General features: G+C 46.2%; 1 protein-coding gene across 2 annotated transcripts in view; it reads left to right on the top strand.

The window, feature by feature from the left end:
- IL11 (interleukin 11) overlaps positions 1 to 25,368 on the top strand; it is a 74,046-nt gene extending 48,678 nt beyond the window's left edge. For both annotated transcript variants that reach the window (XM_081169138.1, XM_081169137.1), the window contains 4 exons: positions 20,889 to 21,052; positions 21,583 to 21,669; positions 22,776 to 22,937; positions 23,341 to 25,368. In XM_081169138.1, coding sequence (XP_081025264.1) covers positions 21,005 to 21,052; positions 21,583 to 21,669; positions 22,776 to 22,937; positions 23,341 to 23,505 — 462 coding nt within the window. In that variant the 5' untranslated portion in view covers positions 20,889 to 21,004 and the 3' untranslated portion in view covers positions 23,506 to 25,368. The remainder of the gene's footprint in view (positions 1 to 20,888; positions 21,053 to 21,582; positions 21,670 to 22,775; positions 22,938 to 23,340) is intronic.
- The last annotated feature ends 1,178 nt before the right edge of the window (positions 25,369 to 26,546 follow it).

Below are 26,546 nucleotides of genomic sequence, written 5' to 3'. Positions count from 1 at the left end.
AGCATGACTAAGCCGCTTCTGGCGAACCAGAGCAACACATGGAAACGCCGTTTACCTTCCCGCCGGAGCGGTATCTATTTATCTACTTGCACTTTGATGTGCTTTCGAACTGCTAGGTTGGCAGGAACACGGACTGAGCAAAGGGAGCTCACCCCGTCACAGGGATTCGAACCGCCGACCTTCTGATCGGCAAGTCCTAGGCTCTGTGGTTTAACCCACAGCACCACCCGCGTCCCTTTTTATGATGTAGCCTATCATACCATTAATAATGCCACCACCTGTTTGCATTTGAATTCACTTTGGAAGAAGTGGTAGTGGTTTGATTTAGACCTGGGGTACACAGATTCAGACTCCTGGCCTTATCATGAAATTTACTAGGGCATAATCTACCTCACAGGCTTGTTGTAATAAAAGGATGGGACCGTGTATGCTATCGTGGGCTCTCTGAGGGATTTTAATAGCGTAATAAAGGAATACATGTGTTGTATCTGAGAATCTTCTTTGGTCTCTTCTCTGAAATTGTCTCAATTTCATTTTCTGTCTATGCTGCTTTTATAAATATGTATTTCTGTCCATCCACAATGACTCTCTGGAAAGACAAAGTTGATAAATTATGTATTTATAATACTCTTGAGTAAAAGAGGAGTTTGTGTCATGCAGAAAGGCCAAAGGGTTCTGTGAAATTCAACTCAAAGGTAAGACTTAAGGTAAACTTTAAAAAGGGAGCGATCAACAAAAAGTATTGTAATGGTGCTATAGAAATTATGGCTTGTCAATATGCAGTTTCTTTTTCTTTTTTTAAAAGCATTTACTCGTGAGTACAATCTAGACAATGTTTAAAGTCCCATTGAATTTAGGAGGAAAGATTTAAGCATGTAGTTAGCATTCCCCATTGAAATCCACAGAGGAATTTAATGTCAAGTGGGAGTTCCTTCCAAGTAAACATGCTTCACTTTTTCTGGATCTTGCCCTTCCTGTCAAAACACTAGAAATTTAGTCATAACGTGAAGCGAATTGGCTGGCAGATGAGGAGTTTCTTTGTGCAACTCATGGAAGTCTATGATAACCTATGGAACTCACTGCTACCAGATGTTGCCATTGCAGCTGGGCTGGGAAACTTTGAAAGGGGCTAGCATATTTATAGAGAAGATCCTTGGTCAGTGTCAATTAGGCAGAGATCAAGCCTCCATGTTCAGAAGCAGCCCATCTTTGACAGCCAGACGGTGGGGAGGAACAGCAGCAAATGGTTATTACTACTTCCAGTGAATTCACCTTTGTGGTGACCTGGGGCAACATGACGTGTGTTATGCTTTCAGATCTATGTGGGTCCGGGTTCAACCCCTCCTTCCACTTAGTTCTGAAAAGATCTCCAGCGTCAGACCTCCAAAAGAGCTCCCAATTTTTGCTCTCTTGGGTTTGGTAGTATGAAGAAGACACCTCTGATTGGGCTTGGTCCTTCTGTTGATAAATCTCTCAAGCACGGGAGTGTCTGCATGCAAATGGTTGTGAGGGGTCCTCAATGAGTTTACTCTTCGCATCCTTTCCTTTCTTGATCTCCAGCTTTTGCGCTCTCTACTTTCCTTATCTGTCTTTCCCTCTCAGTTAAAGTTACTGAGCGCTGTGAGGTTTTTTTGGTGGGTAAGGGGCTTCTCTTTTTAAAAAATAAAAAAGTGAGAGACCGTGTAGAACCTGTGGAGTTTTGGAGGGGGGGGATTGGAGCATGACCTCATCAAACACCCAACTCGCATCCCCCCCATCCAGTCTCTCTCTCTCTCTCTCTCTCTCTCTCTCTCTCTCTCTCTCTCTCTTTCACACACACACACCTTAAAAATCCCTCTTAAAGGGACAGCGCACAGCATTGCAGAGAATATGTGTCATCCTGGGCCGCCCACTTCAAAACGCAAGGTTAACTCAGAGAGTTTTTCCTGTGCCCTATGGGGTTTTTTTCTCTTCTTTCTCCCTTTCTTGGATTTTTTTTTTTTTTTTTTGAATGGAAAAGTGTGTGAGTCAAGATGTGTCACCATTTGAGAAAAAAAAACACGCGCCTAGACAAGAGCCGGGGTGTATATAAAGACCAATTTGTAAGTGATGTAAAACACACACATGCACATATACAAATACTGAACAGTTAAAAGCTGGTCTGGGCAACTTTTTACAAAATTAATTTTCTGTTCTCCTTTTACCCTTTTTTTTAAAAAAAAAGATTTTTTTTAAAAAGAAAAAACTGAACAAGGGGCAATCTGGGAGATTATACATTTAATATATATATATATATATATATTAGTTGTGCCTGGTTTTGTTATTATTTATTTATTTATCTATTTATTTATTTATCTTTTGGAGAGGCTTTTGCCATCTTGCACCTTTTTTGTGTGTGTACATGTGAATTCATCTACCTCAAAGGACCAAACCTCCTGCAAAAGGCAGAGAACAGGTGTGGTGTGGAAGAAATTTGCAACCCAAAGAAAACTTTTTTTTAAAAGGAAAAATCCCACAAAACAAGCAACTTCCAAATTAAACCTTACAAGAATAACACCAAAATAAAAACCAAAGGAGGACTTTTTTTTTTCCTTTCCAAGAAGAGGGAATTTTAACTCAGGGAAAAGAAACCCTCACATCGTCTCCAAAACATGAAAAGTAAGTTTCTCTCTCTCTCTCTCCCTCTCTCTCTCTCTCTCTTTCTCTCTCTCCCTCCCGCACGACAAATTAAATATATAATATGTATATTATGCTGTTTAAAACAATTTCCCACTGAGCTGTTGAAGACGTCTGTCTTAACAGCACCATCTATCTTGAAATGTACATATTGACAGATAATGTATGTTCCTCGTTCACTTCACATGATTTATGATCTCATAAATTCAAGGTTATTGCTTTTTGTGGGGTGGTCGATTTTTGTCTTAGATACGCAGATGTTTCCCTTAACCTTTGCTTATAGCCAGAACTTTCTGAGTCCTTGTTCCTTAGGATGTGCAAATATCTCTTTGTGGGGTTGGGAGGTTTGGGGGAAGAGGCATACAATTCTAAGTCTAGCTAGCTAAGTACGAATCAATCTGTGGCTTGCAGATCTACAGGCTTGTGTATCCCACGAAGCTGTGTGTCTTCTCTGCTTTCCTTCAGCCTCCTTCCACATGCTCTTCTGCTTAGCCTTTCGTAGCCTTAAGACATCCTGGAGGCAATCTAGGCAAAGTCAGTGGGTTGTGTTCCAATACTTAGAACTAAAACTACTGAACCCAAGTTATCCATTAGTTTTAATGTGTCTACTCTGAGTAAGACTTGATAGCCAAGGGGGGAGAATTCAGCACTCTCGCTGATTCATCTTAACGTTGGCTGAACTGTGTGTCCATTTGTCTTTATGCACAGATCTCACTTATCAGAGAATCATATGGTAGAAGAAACCTCAAGGGTCATCTAGTCCAACCCCTGCAATGCAGGAATCTTTGTGGGGCTCGAACCTTTGAACCTGAGAGCACAGGTCTCATGCTCTACTGTTGGAGCTACTGTGTACCCCTTTTCTTTTGAGTAGGTCTGTTACTTCTTGGGTAGATGGGTACTTCTTGGGTAGGTGGGTACTTCTTGGGTAGACTCCTCCATATTCTTTCTTTCTTTCTTTCTTTCTTTCTTTCTTTCTTTCTTTCTTTCTTTCTTTCTTTCTTTCTTTCTCTCTCTCTCTCTCTCTCTCTCTCTCTCTCTCTCTCTCTCTCTCTCTCTTTCTCTCTCTCTCTTTCTCTCCCCTCTCTCTCCCAGCCACCCAAAATACATAGTCAGCACCACGGTCTTGCAGTCCAATTCCATGGAAGTTTGATCAGAACTAAGTCCAAGGTGAGCATGCCTAGGGTTGCAGTCCTAATAAAACATTTAACCTGGAATCAATGAAGTGATTTCCAAGGAAAGGGCTTTTAAGACCAAGGTGCAAGTGCAAGAGAGAACAGAGAAACAAAAGACCGAAAAGGGAAAAGGAGGGAACCAACAAGTAATACGTTAAGGGTGCTGGGAAATGTAGTTTTGCGAGGGATGGACGAAGTTCCCAGGATTCCTATTTGTGTGTAGGTGTGTGCTTTCAGTGTGTGGTGTCTATGCAGTCCCCTGCGCCACAAACGTGGCTTCATTCTAAACCACGTTTTTTTGTATGGCTGAGCAGCCTCTCAAACCAATGGGCTCTAGCAGGATGATTTGGACTGGTGAGAGAACCAGGTTCAAAACCCTCATTAATGCTAAAGCTTTGTCCAGTCATGTGCCAGGCTAACCTAGCCTCACCTATTGTAAAGACAAAATGGGAATAATCCCATATATTGGAAGTAGGGTAAGATGATGAGATAAGGTCCTTCTACCCTCTAATTGCATTCTCTATGAACTCATCTCCCCACTAACAGGAGATTTCCCCCATGCATTTTTACCCCCTTCTCTCAGGTGACCTCTGTGCACCCCTGTGCATTACCTGAGCCAGCTGCTTAGCATCAGAGAATCATAGAGTTGAAAGGGATCCTGAGGGTCATCTAGTCCAACCCCCTGCGATGCTCTAACCACTGAGCTAACTGCCTAGTTCTCAGCAGCACTTCCTTTACTGGCTCGCCAGGACCTATTTTCACATGCCACATCCATTAAGCTTGATGATTCGGGACAAAGGGAAGTAGTTTTTCACACACAGCAGCACATAGTTAAACGATGAAATTGGCTCTCACAGGATGTGGCGATGGCCAGCAGCTTGGATGACTTTAAAGCAGGGCTGGGTTTAGACAAATGGATGGAGGGTAAGGATTTTGCTGGCTGCAACCCATGAGGGCGTTGCATCCTCTCCAGTATCAGAGGCAGGATGCTTCCGAGTGCCAGTTGCTGATGATCACAAGCGAGGGAATGCATACTATTGCTGTTATACCCTGCCTATGGGTTCCCATAAGCCACTGGTTGGCCACTCTGAGAACAGAATGCTGATTGGACGGGCCTTTGGTGTCCTCCAGCAGGGCTCTTAACCTTATTCTTTTGAGTGCTGCAGCAAGCGGAAGTGTGAATTTGAACACTGTAAAAGCAACAGCCTGCAAAGAACTTCATCATCGCAGCACCATGCATTTCCTGCATGAAGTGAACTGACCCACCCCACCCCCGCCACCAGCAAAGCAGTGGTCCAGTTGTGAAGAAAACCAGGTCTGATTTAGACATAGACAAGCTGGCATAATTGCTGCCAAATGTGCTGTTTTGTTCTTAATTCCGCCCCACTTCCCTGAATTAGGGATCCATGCAACTGCAAAAATATATGAATCGGCTTCCTAGGTGGATCAGCTAGATTTAAGGATAAGTGCTTGTGCCAATGCTGTCAGGTAGTTGTTGTGTTGACACTGGGACTTGCCGTGAGATCTGGCCAGATCAGATATTGCTGAAATGGCAGGAACTGCTTCTGAGCAGAAGCAGAATGCAGAGGCTTTTATCTTAGATGGTATGAATGTATTATTATACCATGATGATGAGGATGATGATGATTTCCTTTCTGAGTGCTTTAAACTGCTTCATGTAGATTCCCCCCTCCATAATTTGTCCAACAATCTGGTAAGGCAGGCCAATACTGTACACCACTTTCCCCAAAAACCACCTAGTAAGTTCATGCGTACAGTAGGATTTGAGCTGGCAACTAAAACTTGCTCATCCTTTAGCCACTTCCCTACACTAGAAATGAGGATGTGGTGACAAAAGGAGCTGCATTGGCCCATAAGGAAAATAATAATAACAATCCCATGGTTGGTCAATACCTTTATTAGGACCAATTCATTTTGTGACATTTTGTTTGGTCCTAAATTGAATAACGGTATTGCCCGACTGGATTTTGGAATTGTCTCTTTCCTCTTTGACCCTGATGGGTAGGGACACCTCTCATCGGAACCTAATTTTCCTGGTTGTCCCTCACTGCCTTGGTTTCCCCCTCCTTTGACCTTCTCAAGACCCTGGCAGGGCTTATTGTTTAGGCATATAGTTTCCAGCTAGAGGGCTTTTCAGATTACTTTTCTGGAGTGTTACATATCAACTGTATTGGACAAGCTGCTTCTTAGAGAATCTTAGATGTTTATATCTTTTTTAAGGGAGATTTCTAATGCAGCAACCGTAGATCTTATAAACATCTGCTTGGGATAAACACTGTAGCTCCCCGATCCTAAGCGCACTAGACTCTTTCTCACGTGCATTTATTTTGCTTGATTACTATATACTTGGTGGCTGAACTGCCTCCATTGAAAAGCATTGGTTCAGGTGGCATGAAAGTTCTATCTGCTGCTATATAACTGTGATCTGGGATGTTCCTTTTATACACACAAGGAGTCATCCATCATCTTCCTCTTGAAGAAAGGCATAAGTGCTTTCCCCATTAACCTGGAAAAAAAGCTGACTCATTCATACATACATACATGCACCTAAATCATAGCTGTCAACTTTTCCCTTTTCTTGCGAGGAATCCTATTCGGAATAAGGGAATTTCCCTTAAAAAAAAGGGAAACGTTGACAGCTATGACCTAAATGCATTGCTCAATATGTCATCACTTGTTTGTTCAACCCGGAGTGACATGCAGCTGAATTGTGTGAACAGGCTCCATGGAAAAACACTGTGCTGGGCAAACGAGCATCCCCTGTTGTGGCTGTTTGAGCCATGGTAAAGGTAAAGGGACCCCTGACCATTAGCATGGTACAGATCGTCAAATGGTGGATGTGCATGTGTGAACCAGCCAGGAACCCCAACTGTTGTGATGAAATTCTATTTCATTCAAAGCAATCTGTTTGGCTGTAGGTGGACAGGAAGCATAGCTTAGTGGTCCAGGAAGCATAGCTTAGTGCAGGCAGAATGCCCCAGCCCCAGACCCTTGGACCTCCAGTTCAAAGGACCTCAGGCAACAGGTGTCATGAAAAACCTCTCTGCCTGAGACCTTGGGGAACCACAGCCAATGAGGGCAGACAAAACTAGGCTAGGTGGTCTGCTTCAAACCACCTTTTCTTGTAGAGAACCCCCAAGCACAACTTACACCCATATCTATGGGCTGTGTTCAATTAAGACTCATTAAAATTTATGTGCCTAAGTTTGTCTTCTCCATTGATGTCAACTTTGAGCAGGACTGACATTAGATCGAATCTCATAACAGTGCTTCACTGTTCTGAAAATGACACTGTTTTTGCACGTTGGTTGTGCAGACCCGAGTACCCTTCAGTCTTCATTCCTGGTAAACAGCATTCCTGGTAACACTGGAATGTTGAAAATGCTGGACTTGCAGCAGCATAATCCTACATATGTTTACTTGGAAATAAATCTAACTGCCTTCAGTGGGGCTTACTTCCTGGTAAATGGGTTTGGACATTGCAGCTGAATGGACATTCTTGCCCTGCAACCAGTTGCAGTTGACAGTTGCCCATAGTTGTATGACAGCGCTAGGTGTCTCTTCCCAGTACCAGTGCCGTTTTGAAAAGTTACAAATGTACCCTGCTATTTCAAAAGTGGGTTTGCTATTGGCACATTATTTTTATTGGAATTAAATGTTGGATGTGCCCATATTACCATGCTTATGCTCAACCAGTGTTGCTCAGTGATCATCAGCATTCTTCACTCTTGGGTCTGCAGATGTTGTCAGACTACAGCTCCCATCACTTATGGCTATTGGCTAACATAGATGGGAGTTGTAGTCCAACAACATCTTGCGACCAATGGGTGAAGAACACGGAACTTGCTGTAGGTTACTAAGCAGTTTGAAAGAGAAAGTGGCAAATAGACCTCAGAAGAGAGTTCAGCTACTTCTGTCCTCTTGGGCAGAAATAATCAGACTAGCCCAAGCCCTCTTTTATTTTGACCTCCCCAGAATTCCTTTTCATTTTGCGTGCATGATGATTTGTGCTCATAGAAAAGTATGGATGTTTAAAAAGAGATGTGCAAATGACAACCCTTGATTTCCACCCCCACCCCCGGGGTTTCTCCCTATTCTTTCCCCACCTCCAGTACTAGCAACCTTGAACCCAGCATTTACTAGGAATAGTAAAACACCCCACCAGAAATCACTGCAGTTTCGATGCACCATTTTAATTCAAAATGGCATCTGATTGTATCTAAATATACACAGTTGTATCCTACCCCTTGATCTCAGGAACCCTCATATAAACTTTAGTTACAATATTTTAAGAGGTGTCTGAATACACAGAGAACAGACAATCAGCTTTCCAAAATACATATAGTAGATGCATGTGTGTGGTGGTATACGTATTTTATACTTGATCACCTGTGACCCAGTGTTTCCTAATAATAAACCTTAGATCTACCTTCCTACAGTCTTAAGCCCATTTTGGCTGAGGTGATGGGAGTTTTGAGTCCAACAACACCTGGAGGGCCACAAGTTCCTCATTCCTGCCATGCAGACAGAAAAACATCCAATCCTGATTATTTTTTTTAAAGTCACACTTAAGTCGTTTATTTGTTTATTTATTTTCTGGCACCAGCTGTCTGCATCTAGCCATTGTTATTGAACATTTATGGACATTTTTAGTGGGCACAGTGTTTTTACAATCCTTATCTCATTTAGCCTCACAACAACCCTGGGAGGTAGGTAAGATGATGGTTGCCTCAGAAGGTTGTTTACCAACGAATGAGCTCAGGACCGTTAAGCGATTTGTGCATTACAAGTGCTCTATAAACATCCAGCAATATTTCAAGATGAAGGGCAAACCTTACTTTATGGGGAGACAGTGTCAGCAGACATCAAATTTTGCAGAGTGAGGCAAATGAAGAACAGCCATAGCCAAGCAGACTAAGATGAGAAAAAGGACGATACTTTTTAAATTTAATAGCAGGGACGAAAATGAAGTAATTAAATGGCCGTGGAATGAGGTGGTTGCCTCAGGCAACAGGTTTGCAGGATATAAAACTGAGTATGGGGGTCAACACAACGAAGTGAATTTAACAGTGTGCTTGGTCATAATATAATATATGGATTTGTGTTTTATCATTGCTTTGTGAGATGACTGTGTGTGTGTGTGTGTGTGTGTGTGTGAGAGAGAGAGAGAGAGAGAGAGAGAGAGAGAGAGAGAGGGAGTGTTTTGGATTTTCTGCCTGAGGCACCATGGTGGCCCTGAAACAGGCTACCCAAAGAGTGGGTGTCATGGGGCAGGGCTCCCCATCAGGTCCAGAATAAAAAGGAAACTGTTAAGAGTAGATCTAGGAAAAAAGTGAAAAAAGTTTCTCATTCTGGGTGGCTAGGAAGTGTTCACACAGTGGACCATGCAGCCTCTCTAGGCTATCTAGTCAGGGCATCCTTGGGACTGCCTTTAAAATGGTTCCCCCCCTCCCCCAATACCAGTGTGTCAGCTGCTTTCTGGAAATATTATTGTCCAATAAGTGATGCAAAGTTAACATCCTTTGCTTAATAATGACTTTGCTTTCCAACTGTTACTCACCTTTTCTGGTTCTGTTTTCCAAGCCATGGGCTAAGACAGGGGTCAGCAAACTTTTTCAGCAGGGGGCCGGTCCACTGTACCTCACACCTTGTGCGGGGCCGGACTGTATTTTGAATTAATTCCTATACTCCACAAATAGCCCAGAGATGCATTTTAAATAAAAGGACACATTCTACTCATGTAAAAACACGCTGACCGTCTGCGGGCCAGATTTAGAAGGTGATTGGGCCGGATCCGGACCCCAGGCCTTAGTTTGCCTACCCATGGGCTAATTTGTATGAGTTGGGGGGATCTCAAAAGATGCATCCTTCAACAACACCCCCCAAACCCACTTACTGTAATCTGCCTTATTTAGATTTGCTTGGTTCTCTACCCACACCCACCCCTCCCACACCCTGCCCAGTGTTGTATTCCTGTCCTGGTCTACACATGGCAGCAGAATGCCATTTTTAACTGCCCCTCCATATGAAAACTCACTGCAAATGTTCAGGGGAGAGGGAGGGGGAACCCAAAACCGTATGCACGGAAGACAAACGTTCTGTCTCAGGCATCTCCCTGCTGTACCTTGTTTCCTGGTTACGAGGATACCCCACCCCCCTCACATGGGAGCATTTGGAAATGTGGCTTCCTGCCTGCAACCTGAAGTGGTCAAGTCCATTCTGCCACCTCAGCTTTCTACCACCACCTCAGCCTCGCTTGGCTCTGCTGCATGTGTAGACCAGCCCTAGAAATATGTGTGATAAGAGAACAAGAGTCTCCAAATTCCTTGGGAGTGCTTTTTCATAAATTCAGTTGTCTGCTCGGGGCTGACTTTAATGGTTCTTTTCTGGGCCTGTCTTCTTCACCTCTGCCCCCACCCCGTCGGCCTGGACTGGACACATTTTGCGTACAGGAGGTTCCAGGTTCAATCCCTGGCTTCTCTAGGGAGGGCTGGGATAAAGATCCCTCTCTGAAATTGCCAGCTATGGTTGGCCAGGAGGAGGGACTTGTTGTTCTCCAGATGTGGCTGGACTGCAACTCCCATTGTTCCTGGCCATTGACCATGCTGGGTGGGGCTGCTGGGAGTTGGAGTCCCAACAAGACTTGGAGCAGAGGCCACAGGTTCCCCGTCCCTGGCATGCAGCTAGAGGAGCCATCCATGGAGCCAGATGGGCTAGTGGTCTGACTTAGTAGAAGTCAGGTTGCATTGCATGTGCACACATTTTCCTCTCCTTCCAGCACCAGTGGGGAGCAGGGTTCCTCCTAGATGGTTCTGGGCATGTTCACCACATGCATAAACTTCCTAGAGCGATTGTGAGAGGGCAGTCACATGTGTCCAAGATGCACATGCGGTACAGTGGTACCTCGGGTTAAGAACTTAATTCGTTCTGGAGGTCCGTTCTTAACCTGAAACGGTTCTTAACCTGAAGCACCACTTTAGCTCATGGGGCCTCCCGCTGAGGTAATATTTCTGGGTTAGCGGAGTCTGTAACCTGAAGCGTATGTAACCTGAAGTGTATGTAACCTGAGGTACCACTGTATTACCATCCTGTGGGCAGATTTCTTTTTGAAAGTTCAAAAAAAGGGGGAAGAAAACCTGTACAAAATCTCCAGCCTTTTGATGGACCGTTTATCATGAATAATATCATGAGTAGGAAGGGGCGTTGACTAGATGACCGCCAAGATTCCCTTCCTATGTGATGCTATGATGTGTACCCCGAAACATCCATCTCACTCTGGCTGTTTACCCACTGTCAGCTTAAAATGCAACAAGGCCATTTCTTCCCCACTGCGTTTCGGATCATATTTGCATGTGGTCGTACAAATCGGTATGCTTAGGTGTGTTTCCAAGTCACTGTCTGTCCACACTAGTGGACGGAGAACAGGTGCAAATGTCCCCATATAGCTTTGTAGTCTACGTCCACACTCCCATTTACCCTACACCCAGTGCGCTTTCACCGCAGGTCTGAGAAGTGGTGCGCACACAATGTTAGCCACAATCCATCTCTATCCTGTCATTTCTTATGGCGTTGTACTGCATTTTGGATGCATTTTCGCCTTTAAAAGGCGCCCAAATTGAGAAAAAGAGCAACCTATGTGTGCTTTAAGTCAGTAACATGAATGCAGGTTTACATTTTCAGATTGGACAAGGGGACAGTAGTCTCAATAAAGTACAGTACAGGATGGAAGTGGATTGTGGGTGATGTCATGTATACATCACAAACCAGCAGTGGGAGCTCCCTGGATGCAGAGTGAATGGAGATGTGTACACGGCTCAAGTATCTGTCCCATGAGCAAAATCCACAATTTTAACACGTTACCCAAAAGCCTTCTGCATTTGGGTCAGATATTATGAAATTGCCTGAACCTGTACATTCAACCCCTTGAAAACATCAAAAGCCCAAGTGCATTTTATAGCAATGAGAGCCAGTCCGATAAAAGATATCACTCTCGCTCTGCCTGGCTTCCTCTCTTTCTGCCAGATAGTTTTAGGACCTGCCCTTTCCATGTGTGTTTTTGGCAAACAGTTGCAGACTTTAAAGTGCCTTTGAGCTGAGTTGACTTACCTGAATTGTGTTAACAGCAGCCCCCTGAACGGGGGAGAATGAGGAGCTTAGCTTCTGATGTTACGGACTGCATGTTTGATAGAGACACATGTCTCTGTGGCCGTGCGTTTACATATCTGATACCCATATGTAGTTTAATTTTGAAATTTTGGGTGTGCAAAACATGAGTGGGCATAACTGCTTGTGAGCAATGTTGCCATTTCTCCATGTGCTGGTTTAGTCGAGTTGTGTATACCTCAGTATTGTGGCAGCTGAGCTACAGGTAGCAGCTGTGTGTAGCTTCTTAGTGACAGTTGGATGTCTTTGTTTATTGTTGTTGTATAGCTGCTGTTATTGTATAGCTGTTTGTCTATGTGTAAGAGCTTAGACACATGTTTCTCTATGCCCCTATATGGGTGCTTCCAGATTTTATTTTTTTTGGGGGGAGGGGGTGTCTTATATCGCAAACAGGTTACTCAGATCTGCTTTTTGTGTGAGTGTTTGGCATGCTAGCCTCCCCACATTCCCATATTTTAGCCCACTGTACATGCCATACCTTGAAAGCACATGACTTCTCCAAAGAATCCTGGGAGCTGTAGTTCATTCAGGGAGCTGGGATTTTAGCTCTGTGATGAGTGAACTACAGTTCGCAGGATTCTTGGGGGGCAATAATGTGCTTTAAATGTTTGGTTGCAGAGACAACTCTGCATTTGGTTGCAGAGATAACTCTGTATACTCTGCATTCAGTGCACTCCCACTGCTGATTTGAGATGTGGTGTACACATGATGTTAGCCAAAATCCGCATCTGTCCTGTCATATCTCATTAAATGCCGTGTTTTGATGCATTTCCCCTCTGAACCAACTTCAATCAGAATTGAGGAAAGGAACGACCTGGCTGCATTTTAGACCAGTAACGTGTACACAGCATCAGTCATGAATACTTGTTGCTTTTCTGCTGTTTGCCATCCATACCAGTAGATGGCTCTTTACCAAAGGTGCCTGGAGTTGTTTCTTGTCCTGCCCATCTACCACTTCTCCCCTCCACTACTTTCCCCTCTTGCTGCCTTCTTCTGTCCTGGGCACGCAGGCCTTTCTACAGCAAAATTTTCCTAGGAAGTGATCAAGAACAAATGTTACCACCCTTAGTTATCATGTTTCTCAGTTGGCAAAATAGAGGCTTGTGCTTTGGGGCGGGAGGTACACAATACTGTATTCAATTCTGGTTTGGTTTGGTTTTTTTAACACTGAGCTTGTGCAAGAGTGACATTTACCTGGCTAAGACTTGCACAAGAGTGATGAAGAGGTCTTGCGCAAGATCTCTGTATTAAAACTTGTGTGTTTTTTTAATGATATTTATTAAGGTTTCAAAGAAAAGAATTACATGAATTAAAAAGAAGAAGAAAAAGAAAGACAAAAGTAAAAATAAAAGAAAAAATAGAAAATACAAAAAAGATAAAAAACACTTTAAAAAATACATCAGTCTTTCCATACCTTACATTCATTTCCTTGTTTCCCTGACCTCCTCACACCTCCCTTTTTTGTATTCCAATTCAGTTAGTTAATTCAGCAATTTCTTTCCCTCTTTGTTTTTATCTTGGTCCTTTAACATAATATATTATAACTTTGGATTCTCACCTGTTAACAATCCATTTTTACATACACCTTTATAACATTGCTGCTTTAACCACTTAACTTTATTATGACATCATTCTAACATTCATTAATTTTGCAATATTTTTGTAAATAGTCTTTAAATTTCTTCCAATCTTCTTCCACCGACTCTTCTCCCTGGTCTCGGATTCTGCCAGTCATTTCCGCCAATTCGATCTCTGTATTAAAACTTGAAGAAGAAGAAGAAGCCCATCTGTGTACTGCAGTTTCAGTCTCCCATGCCCTGTGTGGAGATCTTGAGAGAATAGCTCATCTTTACAGTGTTGTTGTTTTGTTGTTTAGTCGTGTCCGACTCTTTGTGACCCCATGGACCAGAGCATGCCAGGCACTCCTGTCTTCCACTGCCTCCCACAGTTTGGTCAAAGTCATGCTGGTAGCTTCGAGAAAACTGTCCAACCATCTCATCCTCTGTCATCCCCTTCTCCTTGTGCCCTCAATCTTTCCCAAATCAGGGTCTTTTCCAGGGAGACTTCTCTTCTCATGAGGTGCCAAAGTATTGGAGCCTCAGCTTCAGGACCTGTCCTTCCAGTGAGCACTCAGGGCTGATTTCCTTAAGAATGGATAGGTTTGATCTTCTTGCGGTCCATGGGACTCTCAAGAGTCTCCTCCAGCGCCATAATTCAAAGCATCAATTCTTCGGCGATCAGCCTTCTTCATGGTCCAGCTCTCACTTCCATACATCACTACTGGGAAAACCATAGCTTTAACTATATAGACCTTTGTTGGCAAGGTGATGTCTCTGCTTTTTAAGATGCTTTTTAACAGTGTTGTTAAGATTCTGCAAAAGGCGGTTGGTGCAAATAGGTACACTGGTAGTGTTTGGGCTGCAGCAAACAAAATTGCTAGGTTGTGCTCAGGTGAGGAGCAAACAGAAGCCGTAGGGGTGTGGCATTAGAGGCCCGTCCACTGAAATACCACCACACATGACAAACCAACCACCCAGCAAAAAATGCACCAATGAGCTTCAAAGGCAACAGCAAATGCACATTTATAATGGGTTGTTTTCGTTTATCAGATTTTCCACAATATGGAAAAATCCAAATTAAATGCAAAAAAAGAAAATAAATGTGCTAGATTTTTATTTTGATGCTAACAATGTCAGGTGGACGCTGCCCAAAACTTGAGTGCATGAGCACCACCAATTCTACAATAAGCTCCCATCTGGAAGCATCCCTGTCTTTATTTTTGGCTAATAGGTTTTCCCGCTCTTGTGTGTTTGTGTTTGGACATATACCCAAAATGCACAGCTGTGTCTATGCATCTGGTGCACATTTGCATGCAGCCACATGAGCATCCCTCGAGGTGAGGTGTGTGAGCAACTGCACACACGGTTGTGTGTGTGGGGTGTGTTTGTGTTGGTTCGCCTGCTGCTGCTGCAACCGCCAGTATAGCTCTCCTAACTAGCTACACCTCTCACGCCTCCCCTTCGCTCCTTCTTTGAGCCAGTTTACGAGGCTTCATCCTGCCAAGCTAGGGCTGTAAATCCCAGAGCTGTGAAACCAACCGCCACCTGGGGGACTACATGGTGCGCCACGTGACGCCGGCTTGTTCTGTCTGCTGCAGCTCAATCCTTGTCTCTGTTCTGGCTGGGAAGAATTTCAGGGCAGAATTTCCAGCAAAATCTAAGGCTTGCTTACACACCATGCATTTAAAGCACATGACTCCCCCTCTCCCCCCCCAAAAAAATATCATGGGAACTGTAGTATGTTAATGGTTCTAGGAACCATAGCTCCATGAAGCACAAGGACTGTCCAATGTCCACTTTATATCTTGTTTTCCTGGGAACTTGCTCAGAACTTCCAGGGTGGCACTTAATAGGACAATCTCCCAGGTAGATTAGCACCGGGGGTCTCTTTGCCCAAAAGGCAGCTGAGAAATAAAACTTGCAACTGCCCATCCTTTCCTTTATCCAAGTGCCTGTTTGAGTGTCGCCAGTCTTACATTTTTAACCTGAACTAGTAGCATGTTTTAGGGGCTCAGCTACAAAAGCAAAAAACATTGCAGGCAACAGAAACGTCTTTTCAACCATGCACTCCCAGGAGTGGTGGTTTGCTGCCTTTGCCACCATGTGCCACGCAAAACAGCACCGTCTGTTGATCTGCCCATCAACCCCTCCCAGCCCATGTGCAATTTGCTCAGCTGTCTAACCCTTGCATGGCATCCATTTTCATGCACACTTACCTGTCGGTCCCCTCAACCTGCTCTATAACTTCATCTCTCTGTCTCTCCCATCGTTCCCCCCCTCCTTGCGTGTGCCCTCCTGCCTATTGATCATCAGAGACATCTACCGCAATATTTATGCATGAGTCTCCGTGGCGGGCCCAGAAATGTATCACCCAGTGGGTTTAGCACCGTGTGTCACCTTCATTGATCTTTCGGCTTCGCTCAATCGCAACAAGAGGAGCTGGAGCGGGTTCAAGGGTCAGTGGTTTTAATGGCCGAGTCGGTTGAGGAAAGGCTGTTTAACAGAGTTCCAGTCTCGGTGCTTTACGAGGCAGTGGGTGGTGGGAGAAGCGGAGCCTTCTCCAGCCGCTGGCTTCTGAGTTTGCAGAGTAAACACGAAACCTGACCAGGTCCTTGGGCGAGTTTACCCAATGGCCTCTTTTCTCTCTGGTATCTTGTTTGTTTTCAAGTTCTTTCTATCTCGCCTTTCGTCGCAATAAAGCCAAATACTGCAGTCGAGCAGCTAGCAAAGCCGTAAAATATGAAGGAAAACAATTACAGCGCATGGTGTCAATATGATGACATAGGAAAACACAGTGGCATCAGGAAAGAGGAGCTGCCTTGGCTGGCAATCAGTCCAAGCCCCTCTGGTCCAAGATATATTCCTCCCTTCATGGAGGGAGGCTGCATGTGGACCCACAGACACATTCAGTACCTCTGGAACTAGATTATGTGAACCGGCCTCAGCGTATAATCAAGGATTCTACCCTTGTGATAATGACCTATGGTATCTATGTTGTTTTCGTTCCATCTTTAATGGATCCCGGTATAATTACTTCCCATTTTGCCTCTGTTTCTTCTTCTTCTTCCTTCTGCATCTTTGTGGCTGCAAAGTCTGTTGGCCATATATTGAGGCCAAGAAAGCAAGCCTTTGCAGGAGGAAATGGACATATACACACCTGGCTTGTTCACCAGGCCATCTAGTGCCCAACAGTGGCAGAGCACTTGCTTGGTGTGCAGAAGGTTCCAGGTTCAATCCCTGGCATCTCCTATTAACAAAACCCAACAGGGAACAAATAATGTGGAAGGTCTTTTTCTGCCTGAGACTCTGCCCGGAAAATGCTGCTACCAGTGAGAGCAGACGACCCTGGCCTAGAGGGACAAAAGCCTAACTTGGTACTGGGCCCCTTCCAATATTTGTTGTCTAATTCTGAGCGGCAGAAGATCTCCGCCTAGAGGAAAGTCTTCCCCTCAGCCCAGCGGCCTGAAAGCCCTTTTAGGTGGAGATGCCCCAGGACTAAGGCTGGGCTCTCGTGCATCCAGAAACTGTGCTCTACCGCTTAGCTCAGGGGTCAACAACCTTTTTCAGCTGTGGGGCGGTCCACCATCCCTCAGACCATGTGGTGGGCCGGACTATATTTTGGGCAAATATAGGCAACAAATAACCCAGAGATGCATTTTAAATAAAAGGACACATTCTACTCATATAAAAACACGCTGATTCCAGGACTGTCCATGGGCCAGATTGAGAAGGCAATTGGGCCACATCCGGCCCACGGGCCTTAGGTTGCCTACCCCGGCTTAGCTTGAAATTGAAGGGCATACAATGCAGGCTGTTAAGGGGCAGACAGGCCGGATGGATATTCGGGCAGGCAGCAGCCAGGTGTTATTTATAAAAAGAAAGGTGCTTTAAGCCTGCCTTGAACCACACCCTTCCCTAATGCCGGCTGAATGAGAGCTTGCCTCCTGTTCCTCAGTGTCAGAAGGTGTGAGGTTGCCAGCTTTCCCCCCCTGCAGGACCCTTGTGTGTTAGGAAGAGCTTCACCGGTTAAATTCTGGCCTGCCCTATCTCTTTGCCCAGGCTGGCTTTGGAAAATGGCCACCTTGTATAGCCTCTGGTACCTTTAAGGGTTAGCTTCCGGGGTGGGGTGCCTTTTTCATCAGGCTGGTTCCTCCCTAGATCCCCCCCCCCTTTCTGTCTGCCATCCAGGCAGACAGGAGACATGATTGGAATTCAGGACATACCCCAGTTAGGCAAAGGGGGTGGGTGGGTTGCAAGGCAAGGATGGGGCTGGGGCTGGGGGAGAGGCTCACAGGCCACATAGAGAGAAGCCCCCAGGCCTGAGGTCCTGCAGCCCTGTGTCAACAGAAGGGGGAATTATGCCAGGTATGACCTCTCCAATCAAACGCAATGGGGAAAGTTACATGGTGGGATTCTTGCCAACATGTTAAAAGTGAGGGTAGGCTGTTTTTTTCTCTATTACTGAAGGGATGAACTGACCAAGTATGAATAGAGGAGCACTGCAGAGCAATTCCAGTCAAGGCACCTCGCAGTGCCAAGCTGTGCACATCTACTCACAAGTAAACCCCATTGAGTTCAGTAGGGCTTATACCCAAAGAAGCAGGCCGGGGGCTTTGCTTTCAGCCCCCTTCAACTCCTTTAAGCGGGATGTGGGGCAGAATGAAATAGCTATTTTGAAATCAGATGTCCGTTCTGCCCATGTTGGTATTGTAACAATGGCATTTTAGGCTTCTGGTGTGAAGCTGGGCATAAACACTGCCAGAATGAAGTAACATTCAAAGGTTTTGCTGAAGAATGGCATGAAACCAGGGCTGCCAACTAACCAGGAAATGCCTACTTGGCCCCATCCTATTCTTTTCACATCCACTTGATACACAGCAATCAGCAGGTGAAGCTTTTTGCAGCATAGGGATAAGTGTCAGCCCCTGATCCTTGCTGCAGGTCTAGCTCTGTTAGAAACACAGTCGTAGGGGGAATAGGGCCCAGTAAAAAAGAAAAGAGTTGGCTACCAACCCTACATGTCTCCGTAAAGAGTCGGCTTCTGTGAAAAGCCAGCGAAGGATCCATGGTTTTATAGCCACGCTCCTAACAAATTGACCTACTTGGTTGCACTGGCAAACTGGTAGATGGTTTCGGTTCTGGGAGGCGAGGGGGAACCCTTTGAAATCCAGACTTGATTCCCCAGCTCCTGGCAAAGGGAAAATATGCAGTTTGCTCTCTAAGACAACACAGGATGGCTTTTCCATGAAAACACCTTGACTCACCCCCTCCTTTACCCCTCCCTCCTGCAACAGCATCACTATTTCCGAATACCGACGGCTTCTTTTTTCCTTACCTCACGGCAAAGGCGCCGGGATGACTCTGTCGCAGGGCAGGAATTCCCTAACCCAACCAACCCCTCCTTCCCCATCCTGCCTGCCAACCAGCTGTATGCTCAGAACTCTTGCCAGGAGCCTTCCAGGGCCACCTCTGGGCCATTCCTTGTTCCCCTCCAAATTCCCTCTGCAGCCAAGCCAAGGCATTTCCACACACACGACGCTGAAAAGTTGCAGCACCGTCCTCTCTCTTCCCCTGCCCCACACCACCCATGCCCACCCTGCAGGCATAAAACCTACATTGGCCAAGCTGCACATTTCGTTTTTGTTTTTATTTTATTTCGTCTGCCCTGCAGAAACTGCATCTGCACATGTGGGCAGGGGGCAGATCTACTATGAAACTAATCCCAGAGGGCCCCCAGAAGCCAATTTGGCCCACATTGCTTAAAATTTGGGGCGTCTAGTAGAACCAATTTGAGGCGCACAACTCAAATGGTTTAATTTTTTGTTGTTTATATTTCACCAGTCCCAAAATTTGAGATGTTGTAAAGGTAGAGTGTTGCAGTACAGCAGTTTGAAGCAAAATCTGAGGTGTAGTGGTTATTTATTTGTGATCTGTCATGGAACAACCCCACTGGAGAAGATAACAGTGGTTACCCTGACCTTGTTGCTGTTTGAGAAGAGAGCCCCATAACAGTCCAAACTTCAGGGCCCCCAAAATGTAGGTCCACCATTGCATGTGGATAATTAGCAATGGGGGTGGTCAGAAGTCAGACTGGCCCTACCATGAGGCAGGCTGGGGTAGCAACAAATCCTTCAATTTAACATAGCCTTCCCCAGGGGTGAACTACAGTTGCCAGGATTCTTGGGGAGAGGCTTTAAGTATATGGTGTGAATGTGACCACTTGGAACATCTAAAACACACAGGTGGGGAACCTGTTGCCGAGGTCCCATTTGCAATATCTCAATGACACTTTTGCAGTACTAAGCCCCTTAGAATCACCTTTCTTGCCCACACAGAGGCACCTCTGTGAAATGGGACTAATTTAGTACTACTACATCATAGGGCTTGTTCTGAGGATGAATGAACACAATTGAGAACAGGAAGGTTTTTGGACGGAGGGTTGTCTGTGCTCTTAGCCACAGGGATCAGACCACCCAAAGCCCTGGAGACAAAGCAGTTTAAAAAAACGGAAAAGAAAGCATTGCAAGAAAATATTATTCAAGTATTAAGCAGCACATATTTCCGGACACTTCCTCTCTCTCGCCCAGTGAAAAAAAGGGAAGAAGGAGTGGGTGGTTGAATTACAGAAGAAAGAATGTGTACAAAAATACATTTTATCCTACAGCCAGAAAGTCCGTCTGTCCAACATTCAGCTCCACGAATATTTTAAGGAAGTGGGCAAGAGGTCAAGGCTGGATAGCAGGCAGGGTAGGGCATGATTTGAACCCATAACCTTTGGAGTTGAAAGTGGCTTCTGAGGAAAAGAAGAGAGAAGGGCGTATTTGCTAACAGAATCAAGATTTCGGGGACACAGTGTTCCAAATTCTTCCAGCAAACTCACCCAATAATATCCAGACACACACCTGTTCCCCGAACCACCAGACTTCTCCTTTGCTGATAGATCTCAGATAATCTCCCACTTTAAGATACTAGGACACCTGGTCTACACATGCAACAGGATGAGGTGGTAGAGTCCTGAGGTGGGAGACTGGACTGTACCACCTCAGGCTGCAACTAGGGAGAATGTTTTTTAACCCATCATAAGTAAACACACAAAGCACTTTACTGCTTTCTGTATTATTTCTATTTTTTTTGCCCAAGCTTTGAAAATGCTGCTATATGATGATGATGATGATGATGATGATGATGAAAGGCTGTTCCTGACTGAGCTTCTTTCCACTTGCAAGTGTTGTATCTTCCTCTCTTCCCCAAGTTTCAAGGCCAGGCCTTCGTCCTCCTTCTAACCACGATCTTTCTTGCTTTCTCCCTTTCTCTGCAGCATGCTTGTGTCAGGTCTTAGTGGTGCTGCTGAGTCTGTGTGAGGCCCTGTGGGCAGCTCCGGGCCCCCGTCCAAAGCCTACAGACTTCCGAGCCGAATTCGATTCCGTTGTCCATATGGCGAGGAACCTGCTGAGTGACACCAAGAACCTCTTCAACCACTTTGTAAGTCAAGCGGCCAGCTTGAAGCTGCTTTAGGACAAATCAGACTCTTGGTCCACTTAACTCCAGCGCTGTCTGCTCTGCCCAGGAAAGGCTCGCCAAAAATCTGCCACCAGCATTTCCCGTGAGCTGGAAATGCCAGAGATTGACCTTCCACACAAAAAGCAGATGTTCTGCTGCTGAGCTATGGCCTGCCAAAGATGGGAGCTTTGGGTGGCTTCTAAATGAAGTGGCAGGACATTGACCTTTTTGCCTCCTGGCCCAAATGAAACAGATTCAGAAAATGGCTAATTGGGAACCTTCCTTCTGTTTCATTTTCCTTTTAAGAAGCACAAATTCCCACTTGGGGAAAAAGAAAATCTTCCTAAGAGATCTTAAGAAAAAATATGATATTTTGTCTTATTGTTTTGAAAATAAAATAAATAGGAGGGCATATCCGCTCCCTGCCCTCAGTTTATTATTTATTGGTTGACGTTCCTGTTTAGTTGCACTATTTTGGGGTCTGATTTCCGCCGTTCCTCTTCCCTGTACAGAAAAACCGCTACCCAGCAGAAGGAGAACACAAGCTAGAAACGCTGCCTGTGTTGTCCATGACTGCGGTGGAACTTGCCAACATCCAGGTAAAAGAGGCCTCCTCTTCCCTCTTCTCCCATCGCCCCCACCCACAGGGAAACCAGTAGGTTCTCCTTTGCCTTGTTGCCTTAAGCAAAATCTCTCATAGTGGCTGCTTTAGGGAATACAGGCTTCCCATGGCTGGTCTCACTGGCCCCTCGCAATAGCTGCAGTTTTCCCACTCTTTGTAGGTTCTAGGTTTCTGCCAGGTTTTGTGGCTCCAGCTCCCTCACACAGACAGCCTGAGATGACTCCCAGGCTGCGTACACATCATACAGCCACGATTTGTGCACGCTGTACATTTAAAGCACGTGGCCTGTCCCAAAGAACCCTAAGGGTTTGCTAAGGGTACTGGGAAGCATTGCTCTGTTGACTACAGTTCCCAGGGGAAGCCGGGTGCATTAACTGTGTGGCCTCCAACTTCTCTTGGCACGATCCCCATTTAACGGAGCTGTTTCTTGGTTCCCCTTTGCAGCTCCACTCACTCCAAAATGGCTCCCTGGCCCCAGTGGTGCACCCAGGTTTTCTATGTGGGCAGAGGAGGTAAAGAAACTTGCCTTATCAGATCTTTGGTCCATCTAGTTCAGTACTGTCTGCACTGATTGGCAGTGGCTCCCAGGGTTTCAAGATAAGAAATCTCTCCTTCCCTGCCTGGAGAGGCTGATGATTGAACCTGGGATCTTCCCCATGCTAAGTACCATATTTTTCGCTCTGTAAGACGCACCAGACTACAAGATGCACCTAGTTTTTGGAGGAGGAAACAAGAAAAAAAATATTCTGAATCTCAGAAGCCAGAACAGCAAGAGGGATCGGTGCACAGTGAAAGCAGCAATCCCTCTTGCTGTTCTGGCATCTGGGATAGCTGCACAGCCTGCATTCACTCCATAAGACGCACACACATTTCCCCTTACTTTTTAGGAGGGAAAAAGTGAATCTTATAGAGCAAAAAATACGGTAGATGCTATAACCACTGAGCCACGGGCCCTTTCCCTAATATATTTCCAGGATATATACAGACAACGCAGCCTCTGCAGGTGGCCTGCTTTCCTGCCCCACCAAAATTCTTTCTCATACAGCCCCTCTTTCATGTTCCTCTCTCCTCTTCCTCCTGCAGGTCTCTGTGGGTCTGGCTCGGCTCAGCTCTGACTTGCAGTGCTACCAACGCCACTTTGAGTGGCTGCGGAGGGCAGCCCCACTGCTGCTGCGACCCATGGAGCACGACATCACCACAGTGCACAGCCGGCTGGAACGCCTCCTCAAAAGACTGGAGCACCTGGTAAGGCTTTGAGAGGAAGGAACAAATCCTGGGGGGTGGTCCCGATTGTGTGGGGTTGACTAGATGTGCCTGCAAGGCCCCTTCTGGCTCTATGAGCGCTTCCAGGCTGTCACTGCTTTGGAGTGCGATTCGGTCCCATACCAGCAAAATCAGGTTGTGGGGCTATAATTGGTTGGGATCTTGCACAGCAAAATGGCTTCCCCGAAAGATCAGACTTTTTGCTGTAAGGAAAGTGATGGGGAAAATGCACTGGAAAGTCTGAGGTGATCCTTGCTTTGTCACCTTAGGAAGATAGGAAGTCGCCCATCATCAGAAATAGGGAGGGGTTAATATGGGCTACCTCAGAGCTTCTGTCCTTGCTCCAGAATGTCACAACTCACCCGCTTGTCTGCTTCTCCCCCAGATGACCAAGCTCAGCCTCTCACGGCCCAACGACCCTCTGCCAACCCTGCCAGCCCACGGCACCCACTGGTCTGTGGTTCAGGCAGGACACGCCATCGTCCACTCGTTTCACCTCTACCTGGATTGGGCATCTCGCGTGCTGGTTCTGATCCGGAACAAGCTGTGAACGGCAAAGAAACTGAACCACCATGGGTATTTTGGAAAGCCTTCTCACGGACCTGGAACTCTTAGATGCTGCTTCAGCAATACCGGTGGAGGAGGGTGCAAGGAAGGAAAGAAAGTCTATGAAACAGGGCGCCCCTGGATTCCTCTTCTGGGGGGTGCTGCAAGGGGGGGATGCTGAGACCTAGGGCCCACTCACACACCCTTCCTACTCCGTGGGGGGTGCATCGTGAAACAAAAAGCGACTTCCCTTGCCCTTGGAAGGACTCATTCTCCCTCAAGGCTTGGGGAAATGGTATGGGGAAAGGGGGGCTTCCCCTTCTTCCAAGGACATTTTTGCCCTCTCCTGCTCCCTGTTAATGGAACACTATAATCTGTATGATAAGCATTGATCTGTGTCAAGTATCGGAAACCCCTTATAGGTATATTCGTGGTGGATAATCTGCCCGAAAAGCACCTTGCTCACCACGATTGTTCTTCCCCTACCACTAGATTGTGTGCTGCAATCTAGGGTGCCCTCTCAGCTTGTGCCCCACAGGTCTGGGCAGTGCCCCCAGGGAACTGAGCAGTGTGCGTGAGAAGATGCCGCAGTTCTGTAGACCGCGGAGGGGAGGAGAGGATTCATTGAAGGCGGGAGGCTTGACCTCTCATTGGCAGCCACCCTGATTTCATCAATAGCCCCTGCCAGTTTCTGCCCCTTGTCCACCTGCAATCTAGTACCACCCCAAAAGTGTGGCCACAATCTAGCACAGAATCAGTGGTTTTCAGCATTCCTCCTACAGGGTGTCACTGCACCACCCACACACACAGATGGATTTATAGGGTAAGTCAGGGTGGTTGCTGTTGTCTTTTTAAAGATGCCAACTATTTTAAAGATGAGATACCATAAAGGGCGTTGGATGCAACATTTAAAGGGGGCATCATTCCCCATTCTCACACAGCGAGGCAATGCTTCTTCTACGATGCGATATCATGCGTGTCTTGTCTAAAAGCAAATGACGTTTGCTTTTTATCCCCTTTCAAAACTATTGTTACACATATACAGATTTATGCAGATTTCATCAGTTAATTATAGCTGGACGACCAATCAAAACTCAAGAGACAGAAAAGCTTTTAGACGTCTGAGGCACCTTTTTCTCAAAAGAGATGTTCTTGTAGTTGGTAGTTGCTTTAGGCAGTAATGAGTCTTACCTTTTGTTTCAACAATAGGCAAAAAAAAAATCACACATAAAACAAGCCATGTTTTTGTTAAAAAATAATTTCATTGGGAAGGAAAGGCAGAAAGTTGAGATTGTGAAATTAATTTTCATACTCCTGAAAAAGCAACAACGAATCGTCAAAAGTTCAAGGCAGATTTGTTTACCAGCAGCGCCCTCTGCTGGATCATTTTTGTCAGCCCGGCCAATACTGTTGCCGCAGTGGGATACACAAAGGACCAGTTAAAAAACCAAACAAAACCAATTTCACCTTCAAAAGAGTTTTGGAATAAAGACTATTAACCCAATATGTATCCTTCTGAATGTACCCATTTGAATTTTGGCCGGACATTTCTATAAAATGCATTGATCATAGAATTGTGGAATTGTAGAGTTGGAAGGGACAGAGGGTCATGCAACCCCCAGTCATGCAGAAATCTCAGCGAGAAAATGCATTACAGATGGCGATCCATCTGCTTAAAAACCTCCAAGAATGGAGAGTCCCATCACCTCCTGAGGAAGTCTGTTCCACAGTCAAGTACCTCTTACTGTCATGAAGTTCTTCCTGACGTTTAGTCAGAATCTGCTTTCTTGTAACTTGAATCCATTGGTTTGGGTCCTACCCTTCGGAGCAGGAGAAAACAGGCTTGCTTCATCTTCGTGGCAGCCCCTTAGATCAGTGTTTCCCAAACGTTTTTGGGCAACGGCACACCTGTTTATCGGAAAAAAATCTCGCGGCACACCACCATTAAAGCCCCGCCCCGTGACGTCAGCGCGCAGCGTCACGCCGGGAGGGACGCACAAAAGTTAAAGTTTTTTCCCTCCCCGCGAAGCAACGAAAGAGGGCGCCTCAACTCCGGGAGGTGGGCAGGGAGCGGGGGGAGCGGCCAGACGGGCTCCGCTGGGGGACTTTCGGCTGCCGGAGCCGGGGAAGGGGCGGCTGCAGCGGACCCGGAAGTGGTTGCGCCCATCGGGGGCGGTGGGAGCGCGCCGTGCGGGTTGGTGGGTGGGGGAAGGAGAGGAAGAGGAGGGGGCGGCGGCGGCGGCCGGAGGCTGGACGGATCCGCGCAGGGACGGCGCGCGAGCCGGGAGGAGGCGCGAAGAAGGAGGCAAGGCGAGAGCAGCGCGGCTCGGGATGCATTCAGACTGCCGGCTGCTGCGCCCGAGACGCGGGGTATGGTGAGCAGCCCGGAGCGCCCGCTCCCCCGGGGGACCCGGCCGGCGCTGGCCTCCCTCCTCCTCCTCCTGTTGCTGCTCAGGCGGGACGCGGCGGCGCAGAAAGGTGCGTGCGGGAGCCCCGCCGCCGCCGCCCCGCCTCTCGCCGCCCGACTCGCCCGTCTCCCTCCCACGGAACACAAGGCAATGTTCGGCGGCACACTAGTGTGCCGCGGAACACCGGTTGGGAAACACTGCCTTAGATATTTGAAAATGGCTATCATATCTCCGCTCAGTCTCCTCTTTACCAGGCTCCATATCCAACAACTCCCTCAACTGGCTCGGTTTCCAGACCCTTGATCATCTTGGTCCCCCTCCTCTGCGCACATTCCAGCTTGTCAATATCCTCCTTAAATTGTGGTGCCCAGAACTGGACTCAGAACTCCAGGTGTGGTCTGACCAAAACAGAATAGAGCAGTAATATTTTTGATGGAGAAGTTCATCCCATTCTTGATACCCCTTCACGGCTGTAGTTAACCCTCCCCACTCCTGTTTCAGGTATTTATCATGAGCCCTTCATTGCTCCACAGTATTTATAAAGCCATTAGGTTTCTTTTCTTGTAAGTTATTATTATTTTTTAATTTATTATCTGTTCCAAGTCTGGTTCATTTTATTATTATTATTAATTATTAT

This window comes from Podarcis bocagei (genome assembly GCF_964188305.1).
Source record: "Podarcis bocagei genome assembly, chromosome: 13".
Lineage (NCBI taxonomy): Eukaryota > Metazoa > Chordata > Lepidosauria > Squamata > Lacertidae > Podarcis > Podarcis bocagei.
This window is presented reverse-complemented; position numbering and strand designations above follow the sequence as displayed.